Source organism: Mycotypha africana (genome assembly GCF_025528875.1).
Source record: "Mycotypha africana strain NRRL 2978 chromosome Unknown BDF20scaffold_6, whole genome shotgun sequence".
Lineage (NCBI taxonomy): Eukaryota > Fungi > Mucoromycota > Mucoromycetes > Mucorales > Mycotyphaceae > Mycotypha > Mycotypha africana.
The window spans coordinates 866602-883061 of NW_026515730.1; the positions used below are offsets into that span (position 1 = coordinate 866602).

At 37.8% G+C, this 16460-nt stretch overlaps 5 protein-coding genes across 5 annotated transcripts; 4 read left to right on the forward strand and 1 right to left on the reverse strand.

The window, feature by feature from the left end:
* Positions 1 to 3414: 3414 nt before the first annotated feature.
* BDF20DRAFT_836135 (uncharacterized protein) lies at positions 3415 to 7182 on the forward strand (the record flags this gene model as incomplete). The annotated part of the gene is made up of 4 exons (XM_053078925.1): positions 3415 to 3642; positions 3730 to 4002; positions 4130 to 4603; positions 4687 to 7182. 4 exons carry the CDS (start codon positions 3415 to 3417, stop codon positions 7180 to 7182), a joined length of 3471 nt encoding a protein of 1156 aa, XP_052935601.1.
* A 1033-nt stretch (positions 7183 to 8215) lies between these two features.
* Positions 8216 to 10131, reverse strand: BDF20DRAFT_874132 (uncharacterized protein). Its single transcript, XM_053081250.1, has 4 exons — positions 10013 to 10131; positions 9867 to 9943; positions 8563 to 9787; positions 8216 to 8487 (listed from the first exon to the last, which is right to left on the reverse strand). Exons 1-4 carry the CDS (start codon positions 10085 to 10087, stop codon positions 8455 to 8457), a joined length of 1410 nt encoding a protein of 469 aa, XP_052935602.1. The 5' UTR covers positions 10088 to 10131; the 3' UTR covers positions 8216 to 8454.
* A 360-nt stretch (positions 10132 to 10491) lies between these two features.
* On the forward strand, positions 10492 to 11532 carry BDF20DRAFT_913661 (protein-tyrosine phosphatase-like protein; the record flags this gene model as incomplete). The annotated part of the gene is made up of 3 exons (XM_053084101.1): positions 10492 to 11149; positions 11235 to 11338; positions 11407 to 11532. The coding sequence occupies 3 exons, from the start codon at positions 10492 to 10494 to the stop codon at positions 11530 to 11532; spliced, it is 888 nt and encodes a 295-aa protein (XP_052935603.1).
* A 203-nt stretch (positions 11533 to 11735) lies between these two features.
* BDF20DRAFT_821187 (glycoside hydrolase superfamily) lies at positions 11736 to 14321 on the forward strand (the record flags this gene model as incomplete). Its single annotated transcript, XM_053077597.1, has 7 exons — positions 11736 to 12236; positions 12305 to 12442; positions 12513 to 13169; positions 13243 to 13365; positions 13450 to 13700; positions 13768 to 13924; positions 13995 to 14321. 7 exons carry the CDS (start codon positions 11736 to 11738, stop codon positions 14319 to 14321), a joined length of 2154 nt encoding a protein of 717 aa, XP_052935604.1.
* Positions 14322 to 15294: 973 nt separating this feature from the next.
* Positions 15295 to 15948, forward strand: BDF20DRAFT_906418 (ubiquitin-conjugating enzyme/RWD-like protein; the record flags this gene model as incomplete). Its single annotated transcript, XM_053083271.1, has 3 exons — positions 15295 to 15319; positions 15393 to 15690; positions 15759 to 15948. 3 exons carry the CDS (start codon positions 15295 to 15297, stop codon positions 15946 to 15948), a joined length of 513 nt encoding a protein of 170 aa, XP_052935605.1.
* Positions 15949 to 16460: the final 512 nt, after the last annotated feature.

A 16460-nucleotide genomic window follows, 5' to 3' on the forward strand; every position in this document is an offset into this window, starting at 1 on the left:
GTCCTTAATAATAGTCTGGCAGTTCATCGCTTAGCACATTATATTTCTCACTTTCCCGCTAACATACCCTCATATATACGCGGGGGCTCAATTCAATACAGCAAAAGAGTTATATGAGAAATTGCCGATAGCTTTTCAAATACAATAAAAAGAAAGCTGACTACTTTGCATGAACTTAACGCTAAATAAAAGTACGCGTGCTATATATTAACGTATTTTTGAATTCATCGATTATGGCTCAATATCGTTTTATAAGAAGCTAGCTTTCTTAGAGATAATACAATACCCAAGAATCCACAGCCTTAAGGCAGAAAAACCAAACCAAAAAAAGGTAGTTAGGGCTATGACTCAATCTTGTAAAGACATTGATATATCCAGTTACTTTAAAAGACTTATAAAATAAAATAAGACAGTAAAATGACCAGACACAACAAAGATACTCTTTATTCAAGTTTGTTGAGAATGATACTTTTATATGAGAAACGGGGTTATTAACGGGTATTTAACTATTAATACAACTGAACTAAAACTATCATGAGAATGATAAGATCTTAGGCGCAAGCAGGTGTCAAAGTAGATGTGTATCAGATTGTCAAGCAGGTACTGAAGCGTTCTGTAGTTTAAGACGTATAGTTGTATCTTGGTTACAACAGACATTTAAAAAAAAAAAAAGATTAATGAGAGGTTTGGTACCAACATCGATGCGTCTTTTTCCAGACATAACAGCAATCGCATAATAGAACAAACTCCTAAACAACATCCTTCTGTACAACAAATTCATGCGTGCCAAATCGTAACGTAGCGCACAGTAACTACCATCACTTCATCTATTGATGATAAAGGTAGCGAGAGGTACTTCAGTAATGCTCTACTAGACGATATCAATTCTTTAACAGCATACATTTGTGAAATTCCATAATTCTCTTGGCTCGTAATATTGAACCAAATCCCAATTGTGCAAACTGCTCAACCCACGCTGATTGAACAAAGCGGTATCTATTAACAATAGTAGTAATCTAAACAGGTCAATCAATAAACTAAAGAGCAAAGAAAATCTTTGTAGGTGTTAGGAGCGAGACGAGGGTTTATTCTTAAAAATTTACTTTGTGTAGTAGAATGAAGATAGAAGAATGGACATGGATCGACCGTAAACATGGACATATGGAGAAGATTAACAGGGTGTTTGCTAAACGTACGGTGGCGAACAGTGCTAATACGACGTTCACGATAGTAGGTTCAAATGTGCATATTAAACTGCTAAGCAGCAGAAGACTATTGGTTTCAGTATATAAAAATGACGATTCGCGCAACTGAAAACGAACAGTCGCCGATAAATAGTCTGAATGTGAGCAGAGGATTTATGGGGAAAATTGATATCATATACATATCATGGAATTAAAAGGGGTACTGACAATTCTGATAAACAGAATAGATCTGTCAGTAACTTTTCAATTTAAAGCTAATGACAGTCTATTCGATTCGAGCCATGCTGTGATTTCTGTAATATCCTTCGCTTATGTTTCTCTTAAGCCGTTATGATTCGGACTTTCATACTGTTTGCCTTCAGACGAACAGAATATTGGATTTTTGGAAATACCATAAATATTTTTTAGATTGTGGTAATTTTAGTTTGAGATGTATTTTTAAGAATTTTAACTCAGGGCGCTTAACTATCCTGTGTAATATATTAAGCATACTATAACATCACAAACTAGCTGAGAAGCAAAGATACGCCACTGTCTGTATATAGCAATGATTTTTCAGAACTTTGGTGCATGTTGGTAAGAGCCATCACTTAAAGTGGCAAAGGGTTTGAATGATTGAGCTATCACTCTACGCTTTAAAACCTGTCCAACAGCAAAAATGGCGGTACGTACAAGTCCTTTAGACTTCGCCGTGGGGGCTGTGGCACTTTATATGCACCTGTAATTTTTCTCTGTGAATATTCTGGAAGACTTTTCTTTTTCGAACAAAACTGCGATTGATTTTAGATAGAGTCCTATCCAGTCTAATAACTCCTTTCAAACTTTTCATTGACAAAGTCAATAAAAAATTTTTTAGTATTTTACGAATTCTACGCTCGCCCCGTTATCATTGCTCATCAACAAGGGTCTGAAGTGAGCATACTAAGTTTTTGTTTAATTTGAAAACCAAGTAAAAATGGAAAAATCCAAAAATTATCAACACACACCTTTGTCGGTCATTATAGCACTTAAGATTGAACTCAACAATGCTAAGCGAAAAGTTACCGCCTGATCGACGAAGAGATCGACGAAGAACTACGTCTTAACGAAAAGGGATATGTGATAAACTCGTACGCTAAAACTCTGGTATTATACCGTAAGCCATTTCTATGATGTATTTTCAACCATTATTTGTTTGCTCAGGTGAACTAGCAGCATATGGCCCATATGTCATATTTTATCCTTCTTTGGGAAAGGTCGATCTCTTTCTCTCAAAGGTCCTTTTTTTTTGAACGTTACTCAATGAAATAAAATGCCTCATTTATTGTATTTTGGTTGATTTTGAGTAACCCGGAAAACTTTCATAAATTCAATGCGCTTTATTGGCGATTGGCGATTTTATTCGGTCTTTATGAATTGTTACACTGAAAATCAGAGATCAGGCGAGATCAGAAAATGACACAGCAGGGCTACATTCAATGATTAGAACTTTATTACTGTTAATCTGCATATGCCACTTAATGAGGTAAAGCACTGGTGGCGCTGCTACAGAGAGATATACAAGAAATATATATAGTTGTCTGTATTTTAGTTTACGAAAAGCTATTTTTCTAACTACAATTGGCTTCATCAACATAGTACTGAAAATTCCATATGTACAGCTTCCATACAAAAGCAGTATTCCTTTGTTTGTATAGATGATTGCAATTGCGATTTGATTATTGATAATACAAATTGCTAACTTTTCGGTTAACCAAAATCGGCGTCTTTATACCATTTGCAAGACTCATGAGTGATAAAACGTGGACACAAACAACTTAAAATTCTTTTGATACACAACTGATTTAGGCAAGGGGAATAACAGCGGAAAAGAATGCAGTGCGCTATTACGTACTCTGACACGGTTACAAGGACTAACAGTCCTTTATTATATAAGATCCTTTCGCAAAAAGGGCGCAATAGACTCTCAAGCCATATTGCTCGAAAAGAAAAAGGCACTTCAGCCATAATCCACATATAAATAAGCTACGATGGAATTAACCCTTCACCTTCTTCCCCTTTTTTTTTGTTTTATTTCCTGTTCCATAGATCTAATAACATCTTCTAAAATTTTCTCTTCTTATCCCTCTTCCTGCTTTTCTCAACACCTGTGAAATAGCCACGCATTCAACAGATTCCCGAGCCTTAGTCCCCTCATATCTTTAGATACAAACTCTTTCCCTCTGCGAGGATGGATGAAAAATTTGTTAACGAGGACAAGCAACCTCAGGACATTGAACACGACGTTCATGTCCTAAGCTTTGAAGAAGACAACAAAATCAAATTTGCTGCTACACGTATACATCGTCCTGAAAGAACCAGAACTATGCAAACGGTCGACACTACTGGCTCCCGCAGACCTTCCATTAGCGCGCCTCATATACCCAAGAAAACAAAAGCCAAGAAGAACGTAGATATTGTAAGTTGCAAATCAAAAGTTTTGCTTTGTCTAAAAGTGTACATTGATTGATAAATTGGCTTTTTTAATGATCGTAAATGTTATTAGACTGAGCATCTGTTGACTCCTGAAGCTTGTGCTGACAAGTTCAATACACATATCAATATGAAAAAAGCTGCTGAATCCGAAGGCCTTACTTCTCAACAAGCCGCTAATGTCTTATCTGAAACGGGTCCTAACATTTTAACACCACCAAAGAAAAGACATCCCTTCCTCAAGTATCTTGACTGCGTTCGCAAGCTATTCAATCTCTTATTGATCTTGGCTGGTGTTTTGGACTACATCTTATTGGGTATTGACTTCAAGGGAAATTTTCCTAATGTAAGTTTAATCAACATGCAAAATGCAAAGCACTCAACAAATGATTGTAATTCTCATCCCAATGTACAAATTATTGTGTCATCCCCTTTTGTAATTAACAATTTCTTTTTGTACTATATGGATCTAGACCTATCTAGGAGCTATCTTAATTGGTGTCTCTTTACTTAACGCCTTTATTGAATTTTATCAAGAACAAAAGTCTCAAGCTCTTCTTGATTCGTTTATGAATATGGTTCCTGCTCGTTGCATGGCCATTCGTGACAGTAAAGTACAACAAATCGGTGCTGCTGACCTGGTCGTTGGCGATGTTGTACTTGTTCGAATGGGTGATAAAATCCCTGCTGATCTATACATTTTTGCTGCTTCTGATTTGAAAGTTGATAATTCTCCTTTGACGGGTGAATCGGATCCTCAAGAGCGTGGCCCGCATAACACACAAAAGAATGTATTAGAGGCAGAAAATATTGTCTTCAATGGTACCTTGGCTGTCTCTGGTGAAGGATATGGTATTGTCGTACGTACAGGTGATAGCACAGTACTTGGACAAATTGCTGGCTTAACGGCCGGTGAAGCAAAGAGTGAATCCCCACTTTCTCAAGAGGTAAGGTCACAATATGTTCGTTGGCTTCAAAATTAACAGGGATGGCTAATTAAAAAACTCTTGTATGTGTCCACTTAAAATAGATTTCTAACTTTGTTAGAATCATTGCTACTATTGCATTCGTTACTGCAGTTATTTTCTTCGGCATTGGCTTCCCTGTCAACAACAACAATATTTCATTGACTCTCAACTTTGCTATTTCCGTTTTCGTTGCTTGGGTTCCAGAAGGTTTGCCTGCCACTGTCACCATCCTTTTAACTATCTCTGCAAAACGTATGGCTGCCCGTAATGTTCTTGTCAAAGATCTTCAAGGTGTTGAAACATTGGGCGCTATAACTCTGTTGGCCACTGATAAAACTGGTACACTGACTCGTAATCAGATGACTGTTACTTACGTCTGGACTTGTCTTCAAATGCGCAATGTTATGGATAAACAATTATTGCAACAACAACAAAATAGACTTCAAGACACTCCTGGTGTCAGCGAACTGCTTACGATTTGTGCCTTAAACTCAAGAGCCAAATTCGATCGTGTAGACGTTCCTGTCGCTCAGCGTCAAATCTTGGGTGATGCTACCGAAACGGGTCTTGTTCGTTTCGCTGGTGAACAATTTGGTAAACAATTCGATATTCTTCCCGATACCTATCCCAAGGTGTTTGAAATTCCTTTCAATTCCGATAATAAGTGGGCCATGACGATTCATCAGAAAGAGCATGCTGCTGGACCACTCACACTATATGTTAAAGGTGCTCCCGAGCGTGTCTTGAAGTTGTGTAATCAGTTTCTATTACAGGACGATAGCGGTAACACATACACTGTGCCATTGTCTGATGAACATTGTAAAGCTTTCCAAGAAACGTATTCTTATATGGCTGGTCAAGGTCACCGTGTATTGGCTTTCGCTCAATATCAACTACCCGCTTCTGAATACCCTGCTAACTATAGGTTCAATAAGAATGAAAAAAACTATCCTATGTCTGGTCTTACCTTTGTTGGTTTAGTTTCATTGGAAGACCCTCCTAAGCATGGTGTTCGTGAAGCCATTGGTAAGTGTCGCGCTGCTGGTATCAAGGTCATGATGGTCACGGGTGATCACCCCTTAACTGCTGAAGCTATTGGTCGAAAGATTAACTTGATGATTGGTGATACCAAGACGATGGCTGCTCAAAAACTCAATAAGCCGGAAGAGGATGTGCAAGACTATGAATATCAAAGTATTGTTATTCATGGCGATACCATTGATAACCTGACAGATGAAGATTGGGATACGATTTTCTCAAAGGATGAAATCATATTTGCTAGAACATCACCCAAGCATAAATTAGAAATTGTGAAACGCGCTCAATCTATGCGCCATATTGTGGGTGTTACTGGTGATGGTGTGAATGATGCACCTGCGTTAAAGAAGGCCGACTTGGGTATCGCAATGAATATCTCGGGTTCCGACGTTTCCAAAGAAGCTGCTGCAATGATTTTGCTCGATGATAACTTTGCATCCATCATCCATGGCATTGAAGAAGGCCGTTTGATTTTTGTCAATCTTAAAAAGTCAATCATGTACACAATTACTCATTCTATGCCAGAAGTCATTCCTAATTTATTGTATATCATTGTTCCGTTGCCATTGCCTCTATCTGCTATCTTAATCTTGGTGATTGATTTGGGCTTTGAGTTGTTTGCTGCTTTAACGTTCGCTTGGGATGTTCCGGAATCTCAAGAAGGCTTGATGAAACTACTTCCACGTAAGCCTGCTACACCTGAATCCATTGACCGCCACCGTCGTATGTTGCATCGCACCCAACGCTATAAAACTTACGATCCTGAAACAGGAGAAGAAGTCCGAGGCTCCCTCTTTAAACGTATCTCCAACAAATTACATGAATTGTTTACGGCTGCTTATTGGAAGGAAAAGTTTGAGAAAACAGAAGATGAAGTCTTGGTAGACTTGCCACTACTGTCTTGGTCTTATCTAGAGGTTGGTATTATTGAATCCATTGGCTGCTTAACCGCATATTTTGTCGTATTATGGTATAATCATATTACACCTTACGATGCAGTGGTGATGCAACGTGGAAGCGGTGCTCCTACTTATTTTTTCTCAGATGGCCCTATTTATGCCCAGAATTATATCACTGCTTCCGGGTACGTGTTGGATTCTTCTGCTCAGAAGACCGCTCTTGGTCAAGCCCAATCCATTGTTTACTTCAGTATTATGATCATGCAAATGTTCAATATGTTTGCTTGTAAAACACGTTTTTCAGTTCCGTTTGGCAAGTACATGTTCTCCAACTTGATGACATTTGTGGGTATTTTTGGAGGTGCCTCTTTGGCTGCTTTGATTGTCTATTGCCCGCCTTTCAATATTCCTTTTGGTACTAATTGGCATCTTTCTCCACTCTGGTGGTTGATTGCTTTCGGATTCGGCTTTGTCATTTTGGCTTATGCTTGCTTACGTATCACTCTCAAACAAAAGTTCGATCCCATTCAATTTAATCCTGACATTCAAGGCTTACGTATGTACCCTACCATTCGTACAGTGGCCACTCAAGATTCTCGTTCTGTAAATAGAATAGTTTAATATACTTATCTCCTTCCTTTCATAAGATTTTTCTTCATTTAATCATTACTTTATATAATATGAGATCATTGACTAATTAATAAAAACGACTAACTATTTATTCTGAACAAACGATTTTCTCAATGCTTCAATTTTCCTGATATGCTTTCATAATCTCAATAGACAGACATTTCACACAAGTTTTGAGCCAGTTTTTTATATTTACATCGGCTGATGTATGTAACAAGATGTATCAAATAAAGATTAACTCTCCTTTTCCCTCCTCTTTCTTTTGACTTACCATGTTCCGATTATTTTTAAGAGTGTTTGAAATTTCAGATTAATGAACGTAATACTCTCATAAAAGAAGGCTTAGTTGTTATATATTCGATGTCTAAGCAGCGGCAAGTTACAGCTATTTGCTTTGTTTTAGCGCCATAAGAAGAACGCTTTTATCAAGAAGCGTTTAATGTGCTAAACTTATCATTGAAGACCATAGTGAGTCGACAGTCGGTCTAGCTTTCAAAACATCTTAGTTAAAGCACATCCATATCTCCTCAATATAAACATTGGAACCCAAATATTAACATAATCCGTCTAAGATGCTGATATTGCTATATTTAACCAGTATAAAACAAAGGAAATGAAAGCCGTTCTAGGATAAAAGTTCGATACAACCGAAGCGTCGGTTGAAAAATAAGTAACAGCCCTTCTGGATTGACCTAGCAGTACGTCAACCAGCCCTTCCTCTGCTAGTATGCTCTTGCCAGTCAGTGTACTCTTGTCGGCCAGCACTTGTTTAAAACTGTATAAAATAGGTCGTATATACAACAATAAGTATTTCTGTGCTTTATGGAGAGAAAAAGTAACACACAACCATGACGGTGCATCCCTTCAAGCAAAAGCCAAAAGGCCATTCTATGTGCACTAATGATGCCCACATTCTTGAGGGAACAGCTTTAAGGACGATACTCAAACGTAGGGTCGTTTTCGAGAAAGACGTGATTGAATCAACGTCACCAAAACTAATCTTATAATAGATGTGAATGAGGAGGTATGTACTTCAACAGTTCGTGTCTTGTAGATCGCGTACTTATATTTGGTATAAAATACTTGATCAAAGAGAACTTCCACAAGTATCTCATTTATTAACATTAAGGTATATAAATTCTATCACATGCACGAGAAATGGAAATCGTAGTTGTAAGGCTATACTCCATTAATGGTATAAGAGTGGAGAGAAATGACATGGAAAAACCTTACAACTGGAAAACGATTTAAGTTCAAATATCCTTATTCTGCGATTCTTATGAAATAGTCAATGATCTATGCGAGAAAAAGAACAATTGAATGTAATTAGTTTCTTTGTAAATTGAGTTCTTATTGCCATAGTGCTCTTACAAGTCCAGGAATCTTTTCTTTGACAGCGTCCAAGGGATGAAGGGAATTTTTGCCATCTTTCCAGTGAACAGTAACAAAAAAATTGGATGCTTCCGTATCGCGTCCAATATAAGCTACCTTTTCTATCATTGTGTTCCAATTTCTACTTTCATCTTGTTCAAAAGAGCGATCCATAATAATCGCTGCTTCTCGTGTTTTCTCTTGGTTTTCTTTATTGTCCACTATCTGCTCTGCTTGTTTTTCTGCTAATCCAATTGCTTTGGTCGCATCTTTCACGTCAATATCGGTACTGTCCTCATCATCCACCGATAGCTTTTTCATTTTCTTCTCATGTTGTTGTAGGAAATAATCACCTACAGACTTTTTGCGTTTTGAAGGAAGGATACCATCCTCTTTGACTCTTTTTTTCGCAGGCACAGAAGAGACAGTTATGGCCACAGCAGGCCCAGAAGCAGTGGAAGATGTAGTCGTGACTGATGCAGGAGAAGCTTCTCTTTCCTTCTTGCTTGCAATTTTCGCGGTTGCTGCTTTTTCTATATTATCGTCTTCATCGTCTGTCAGTTCAATTTCCATGACCTCTTCCTCTTCTTCTGCTTCATCGTAATCGTCATCGTCTTCACTATTTCCAAATTCATGAGGTGTAGATGTTGATGCGGTTAAGGTGGAGGTAGAAGCTGAAGGCATTACTGTAGTGTCCTTTTTCTCTTCAAGATCGTCATCATCGTCGTCGTCATCATCATCGTCACTAACCGCTGCGATTACTTCAGGCGCTCTTCGTGGTGTGCTAGTTGTGGATTCATTATGGTTAAACATCGGGGTTATTCCTTCCTTTTCTTTTCCTTTTCCTTTGTCTTCAGATACAGGAGATGGATGTTCCTCACCGTTTTCTTTCAGGGCAGTTTCATCTTCTTTTCGTATCATGATATCCTCTAGCTTAGATTGCTTCGCTTCCTTTTCTTTACTGGCTACTGGCTGCTTTGAAGAAGAGGCAATGGTTGATCTGTTGCTATCTGCCTTTTCAAACATGTCTGTCAATTTGTTCTCTCTTATTTTGCTCTTCTTCTTCTCAATTTTACCCTTTTCCTCCTTTGCTGCTGCTGCCGTCTTGGTGGATGGTAGGACCAGAGGCTTCTTTCTCTTGCTATTTATTTTTTCAAACAGTTGCCTTTCTGGGTCGTCCATAGGTTTTGCATCCCAATATTCAACAATTAAATTTTTCGCAAATCTGTATTGAAGATATAGCAATCATCCGAGAGTTATTTAGAAAAGGTAAAATTAAAGAAAAATTCACGCTATTGCATTACATGTTGGATTCTCTTTCCCATGTATTATCGTCTTCATCATATCCAAGCCACTTAATCAAATAGTAAATCTCGTATCTCTAAATTGTGAATCGCCGTATTCTCGTCAACGTCCGCGTTATTTTCAGCACAGATGTGTTCGTTTTTACCTTTCCGGCCTTAGTCATGCGATGATCACGAATCGTGTCGACTTCATAAACTTCTTCTACGTCTGAATCTGCCATGCTCGAAGTATTAGATTGGATTGCAGTTGGTGAAAGAAAAGTATCAAAGAAATGCAAAACTTAGAAGAAAATAAATGAAAAATCTCCACCTTTTTTTTTTTTTTTTTCAATAGCCGCCACTGCTTGATAAAACGCATTCTTTCTTGACGCGCCCTCTTTTTGCGCCCTTTGTGAAAATGATGAACAATAACCTTCCACTGGTCTAGAAAGACTTGTGCAAGATTTGTTAAATGAGGGGTAGTGCACTTTTGCACACTGGAAAAATAGCCGCCTGAACCTTTTTTTCCCTTTTCTGTTCATAAATCAACCAAAACTTTTTTAAGCCCTTTTCTCTCTCTTCCTTCAACATTTTTGTCCCACAAAGAAATACACGCTCTTTTTGACATAATTGCGTACATAAATTGATGAAAGAACGGAAAAGAGCACAATTTGAGCATAAAAACTCATCTCTTGGCATTGTTCAAGCTTTACAGAACGATAATGCTGTTTCTGAAGGAAGTTGTACTTCTCGCAACGGAAGGAGAACAACCAGCAGCAGTCGTAACAACAACAACGACAACCCTCTACGACAAGTGAGACCTTTCCGCCATTCTACCATTATGACAGATGCTATGTTCAAGACAGTACCTACATCTTCTCCTCACTCTTCAAAAGGACACCATGGAAGGAGCGCAAAAAGCAGCAATAACAGCAACAGTTTCTATATCTGGGCTCGATTTTTGGTATCCCTCTATTACAATAAACTTGCTGTTAATATGTTTGGATTTTGGACTGGTTGGTCATGGTACAATAAAATTGACGACTATATTATTTTGGGAGCTCTACCGACTCCCATTCAAGTGAGAGCTTTACATCAGCATGAAAATGTAGAGACCATTGTGAATTTATGCGCGGAATTTCCTGGTTATCAAAAACTGTATCGACGACTCCAAATAACTCAAATTCGATTAGAGACACCCGATTTTGCGATACCAAATTTAGATACCCTACTGAACGGTGTGGAAAAGATAGTCGAAATGAAGAAAAGGAAACCAAAGAGTATGATTTATCTACATTGTAAAGGTAAAAAAATGAAGGAATAATAACCATTGAGATCAGTTATAAGGAGCCAATATAATTTCATATATGTATTTGTACACATTTCTAGCTGGAAGAGGTAGAAGTGCAGCCATGGCCATATGCTATTTATTAAGAACATATCTTCTCAATTTGCATGAATGTCAAACACTTTTACTACACAAGAGGCCTCAGGTAGACTGAAAAACCTTGAAATATACCTCCACGAAAATTTGCTAATGTAAGAATCTATGATATCATAGATTGACACAAACCTAGAGCAGAGCCATGAGCTAAGATTATTCAGCAAACATGTTATTGCTGATGCCGAGTCAGGCAGAATAACGAGGATACCTTATATGATGGATAGTAAGGGCAAAGGGTCGTAAAGGCTTTCTAAATAAGGACATACTACGAGGCTAAACCCTAAAAAAAGGGCACCCCCTTTTTTTTCATGTATGACAAATGCCCATCAAACCAACAGCAGAAATGTCATTTTTTTTTAAAGTTTTTATTTAAATGAATTGATAAACTTTTTATCTTTTTCTCTCAACTCTCACACACTCTCTACCTTCTGTTTCTATTATTTTCAATGGAGGAAGCAACATCTCGGCTAGCAGCTATCGACTCAACTAATGACTTGCTTTTAAATAACGATGACGCTGTGTTTACAGCTTCAGCTCAAGAACTCAGACCGTCCAATATCCAAATTCAAAATTCAGGTACCCATTTCATCGATCAGCACGGCCGAGTTTTGACTTTACGGGGCATTAATGTCTCTGGCTCATCGAAGCTTCCCAGCCACCCACTTTCTTCTAGAGCTACTCACCTGTACGATCCTTCAACTTTTTGGGATCATCGCCATGTCCGATTCAACGAAAGGCCGTTTCCTTCACTTGAGGAAACTCACGATCACTGGAAACGCTTGCAATTATGGGGTTTTAATACAATACGGCTGTTAGTCACCTGGGAGTCGATTAATCACGAAGGGCCTGGAATTTATGATGATGAGTATATCGACTATTTGAGACAGATTATCGGAATCATGCCAGAGTATGGTTTAAGATGTATTATTGATCCACATCAAGATACGGTAAAGAAAGCATACAAAAGGAAAACCTTTTTCTTTCATACCATTTTAATTCTGAGCTTATACTCTAGTGGTCTAGGTATTCCGGCGGTTCAGGGGCACCTGGATGGACATTTGAAGTGGCTGGCATGAACATTGAGAATTTTAAAGAGACGGGTGCAGCTTATGTGCATAATACAAATGCTGTGCCTGGTGACCCATTACCGATGGTAAGTGCCGAGTCTGAACTGATGTCATTCATTTACTGCATACCAGTTTTAACCAACATCATGCGTTAAGGTCTGGCCAACCAATTACACAAAACTCGCATCTTGCACCATGTTTACTCTCTTCTTCGGTGGCGATACATTTGCCCCTCATCGCAAATATGACAACGACAAATCTATTCAACAATTCTTAAACGACCATTTTATTCAAGCTTACCAACATCTCGCTACCCGACTGGTCGACCTGCCTGCTATCTTGGGCTTTGAGTTCATGAACGAACCTCATCCTGGCTACATTGGCCTAAAGAAGCTTGACTCTTTTGACCCGGTCACCAACCTCATTTTCGGCGACTCACCAACGCCTTTACAATGTTTTGCTCTAGGTGATAGAATAACGCAAACTGTAGATGTGTATAAGAAGTCATGGCCTTTTCCTACACGCAAATCTCACTCACGCAAGATGAACACGCAACAAGTATCTGCTTGGCTTGATGCAGAGAAAGGGTGTATTTGGAAAGAACATGGTGTTTGGAAACTAATAGAGGGTGGCCAGCCACATCAGCAGCAGCCCGTATTGCTCGACACACAGTATTTCGCCAAGCATCCTTTGACAGGTGAAAAAATATCATTTTACAATGATTTTTATTTACCTATTGTCAAACGCTATGTGAACATGATCAAAAGCGTGAATAAAAATTGGTACTGTATGGTAGAGCCATTAGCAAATGAGGTAATGAGAGAAAGAATCCAGGCGTTATCTAGATGGCTCATTAGAGATCTAACCATTTAACCCGTCGTTATAGAGACCTCCTGTGTACAAAGACGCAGAAAACGTTGTCTTTTCCCCTCATTGGTATGATTTAAACAGTGTGTTCTATAAGAAGTTCAATGGATTGGTAACGCATGACGTACAATGCTTGCAGAGGGTACATTATAAAGCTGTGTTTTTGTTAAAAAAAAAAAAAAAATTAAGGCAAGTCTATGTTTATTGATGAAGCTATGATGAATAGGGCGGTAACGTTTTTCAAGCCACTTACTTCGGCCTCAAAGGGGCTAAGAAAAATTACCGAGGACAGATCCGAAATATTAAAGCAGATGGTATACAAAATATGGGGCAGGTGCCTTGTATATTGGGAGAAACTGGAATTCCAATGGATCTGAATAATGGAGCTGCTTTTACAGAAAAGCCTAATTTTGTTCACCACGAACAATTTATGGATGCTGTTTTATACGCTATGGAAACAAATTTGATGAACTACATGTAAGTATCTGTATTTTCTATCACATTTATTCAAGTACTAGAGCTGTCACTCATCTATTCTGTGAAGATTGTGGAATTATGACTTATGTAATGATCATGAGCACGGAGACCATTGGAACGGTGAAAACTTTTCAGTGTATTCAACCTATAAACTACCTAAGAAAACACCAGAAGACAATGATAAGTATAAATATTACGGAGGAAGAGTCTTAAAGGCTATACTGGTAAGTTGCTGTTGATCGGACCAGAAACCAAATAAAAGACTATCGAACTGAAGCAAATTTTGTTACTTAGCGTCCTTATGCTGTTAAAACAGCAGGTATACCCATATCTAGCGAATTCAACATGGACAAGCTATCCTATACCTTCTCCTTCAAGCCATTTACTAGTAGTAACAGTGAATCGCATTCATTCATTACTGAATTCTTTGTACCTTATTTCCACTTTGGTGGCCAATCTTTGACTATCAAGATTAGTAGGGGCGAATTTGATTATCAAGAAGAAAATCAGACTCTGTATCATACATATGAACCTACTGCTTCAGAGAGCTCTATCACAATCTCTCTGGAAGTACGTCAAGAAATTAAAAGAGGCTTATCTTCCCGTACAATCTGCACTTGATATTCAAAATTCTAGAAAATAAAATTCAAAGAATATCGAAAAAGTCCTTTTGTAAAACCTTATAATCATCTTTACTGACAATAATAACTTTATCAAGTCGGTATTATTAGGGAACAAACCATTCCTATCAAATTATTCTAATCGTAAGATTCTATACGAAGCTACTATAATTGTATAAATTGAATCAGTGGAGGTTTGCTAGTTAGTTGATACAGGTGAGAGTAGGTTTTTTTTGAAGAAAATAAGGGTTTAATCGTATAGCTCGAATCTGTTTTCAAGAATTTTGTATTCTTGATGAGTCTCTTATGGCAACACAGCAGCAAATTTTATTTTTCTTCTTCCCCTTAGGTACAAAAATAAAGCATTTTTCTTCCTCTTTCTTCTTCTTTCAATCTATTTTCAACATTAATCACAGCACACTCTTTTGTTCCATGGGAAAAGTAATTTAAATCTTTAACATTCCAACTTGCATCATTTGATATATCATTTAATTTGATGAGAGGCTCATTGAAACTCTTATCCTGTTGATAATAATTAAAATCAGGGACCATATGTTTCACCATCTACAGGAGCGAGAAAACTGGGCGGAAGTACCACTCGTTCACCAAACGTCAGCAATGTTTTTTCTCATGTACCTCCTTCGACTTTCAGCAACAATTACCGACCACCTACTAATCATAACGTTAGTATTGCAGCTCGAAGGCGTCAACAACAGCATGGCGGACAATATCGCAGTGATGAAGTTGATGGAATGGCCAATGATTTCTATGCTTCTGGAAACCTTGGAGCAGACTGCTTCAAAAGATATGAGTTAATGACAGAATTGTAAAGTCGCGGAAGAGTAACAGGAACGTAGAATACACTATTGGATAACCAGTGATTAAACGTGTCCCCTCTTTCTTTGCATAATCATTTTTCTCGACATAGTATCAACCTGAAGAATCCGAATCATTGTCCGCTTGGAATGTATGTAATGCCTTCTGAAGAAAATCTATACGGTAATAAGCTTGTTCTCAGCTGTAATCATAGTATCAAGACCGAACAATTTCATAACACTTTTTTGTGACATAGTATGGTATGGAGTTTTATTCGTGCACCAAGGTCTGTATCAATCGGGTGTTTTCAAATTTAGAGTCGCTATTCCTCAGGACTATCCAGAATACCCTCCCTCTGTTACATTTATGAGTGATATGTTTCATCCTCTCATTGATGGTGGTGGCAATCTATCTTTATCACAGCAATTTCTGACCTGGCGGCCTCACGAGGATTACATTATTTATGTGTTGCATTATGTCAAGAATATCTTTAAAAAAGCAATTTTGGATAGACTAATAGAAAAACATTGTCTGAATAAAGAAGCTTATAGAATGTACGTAAGTAATACAGTTTTATTTTGAAAAAGAGTGCATATTCTTTTTATCTAACCACATGTTGTAGGTATAAGCATGAAATAAATACGTTTATCAAACTATCAAAGCAATGTGCTGAACTATCTTATTCGGAATCGTATTTGTATGATCATTTTCCAGATGATAATCTGATACGCTTTTCTCCAATTACAGATGCTACACTTGGTAAAGAAAAGCTCGCTAATCAGCGCTGTTGCCACCAAAATTGCACTGCATAACTAAAAATTAAAAAATCATGATTCAATATACATTTAGCCTTTGTTCAGTCGAGAATATTCTCGGGTGCAACTGAAGAAGCCAATAGCAATAATAGCGAAAATAATGAAGGCAGAAACAACACAGTAATTGTTGAAAAGGAACAGTTATTAGAAGTAAGTGGCGAATTACTTTATTGAAATTATGACCATGACTTGCTTATTGATAAAAACGTCTAGCCACTATACACTGAGAATGCACTTTTCTCATCCAGTGAGACAGATTATGCTGCGCAAGGAAATCTTGAATATCTTTGTTGAATCGAAGGATGAAATAGCATTGAAACGAATCAAAATGTTGGATAAAAATCCTGTTTTTCATTTTAGCGTATATATGCTTTTAAACGGGAATTGATGGATGGGTATAAGTGTTCAATAAATTGTTTATAGATGTTGGTAGTCAGAGTCAATGGTATAATATGAAATGCTGGGTTAAAATGAACGAGCAATCAAGGATCAACATCAACACGCTTGTC

Bases quoted from the DNA above. Each gene is read 5' to 3' on its own strand.
- BDF20DRAFT_874132 (XM_053081250.1), bottom strand. From the start codon at position 10,087: ATGGCAGATTCAGACGTAGAAGAAGTTTATGAAGTCGACACGATTCGT. The intron at 9,788-9,866 runs GTAATGCAATAG...TCTTCAATACAG, and splicing joins TGGGAAAGAGAATCCAACAT to ATTTGCGAAAAATTTAATTG. The intron at 8,488-8,562 runs GTAAGAGCACTA...TTTCTCGCATAG, and splicing joins AAGAAAAGATTCCTGGACTT to ATCATTGACTATTTCATAAG.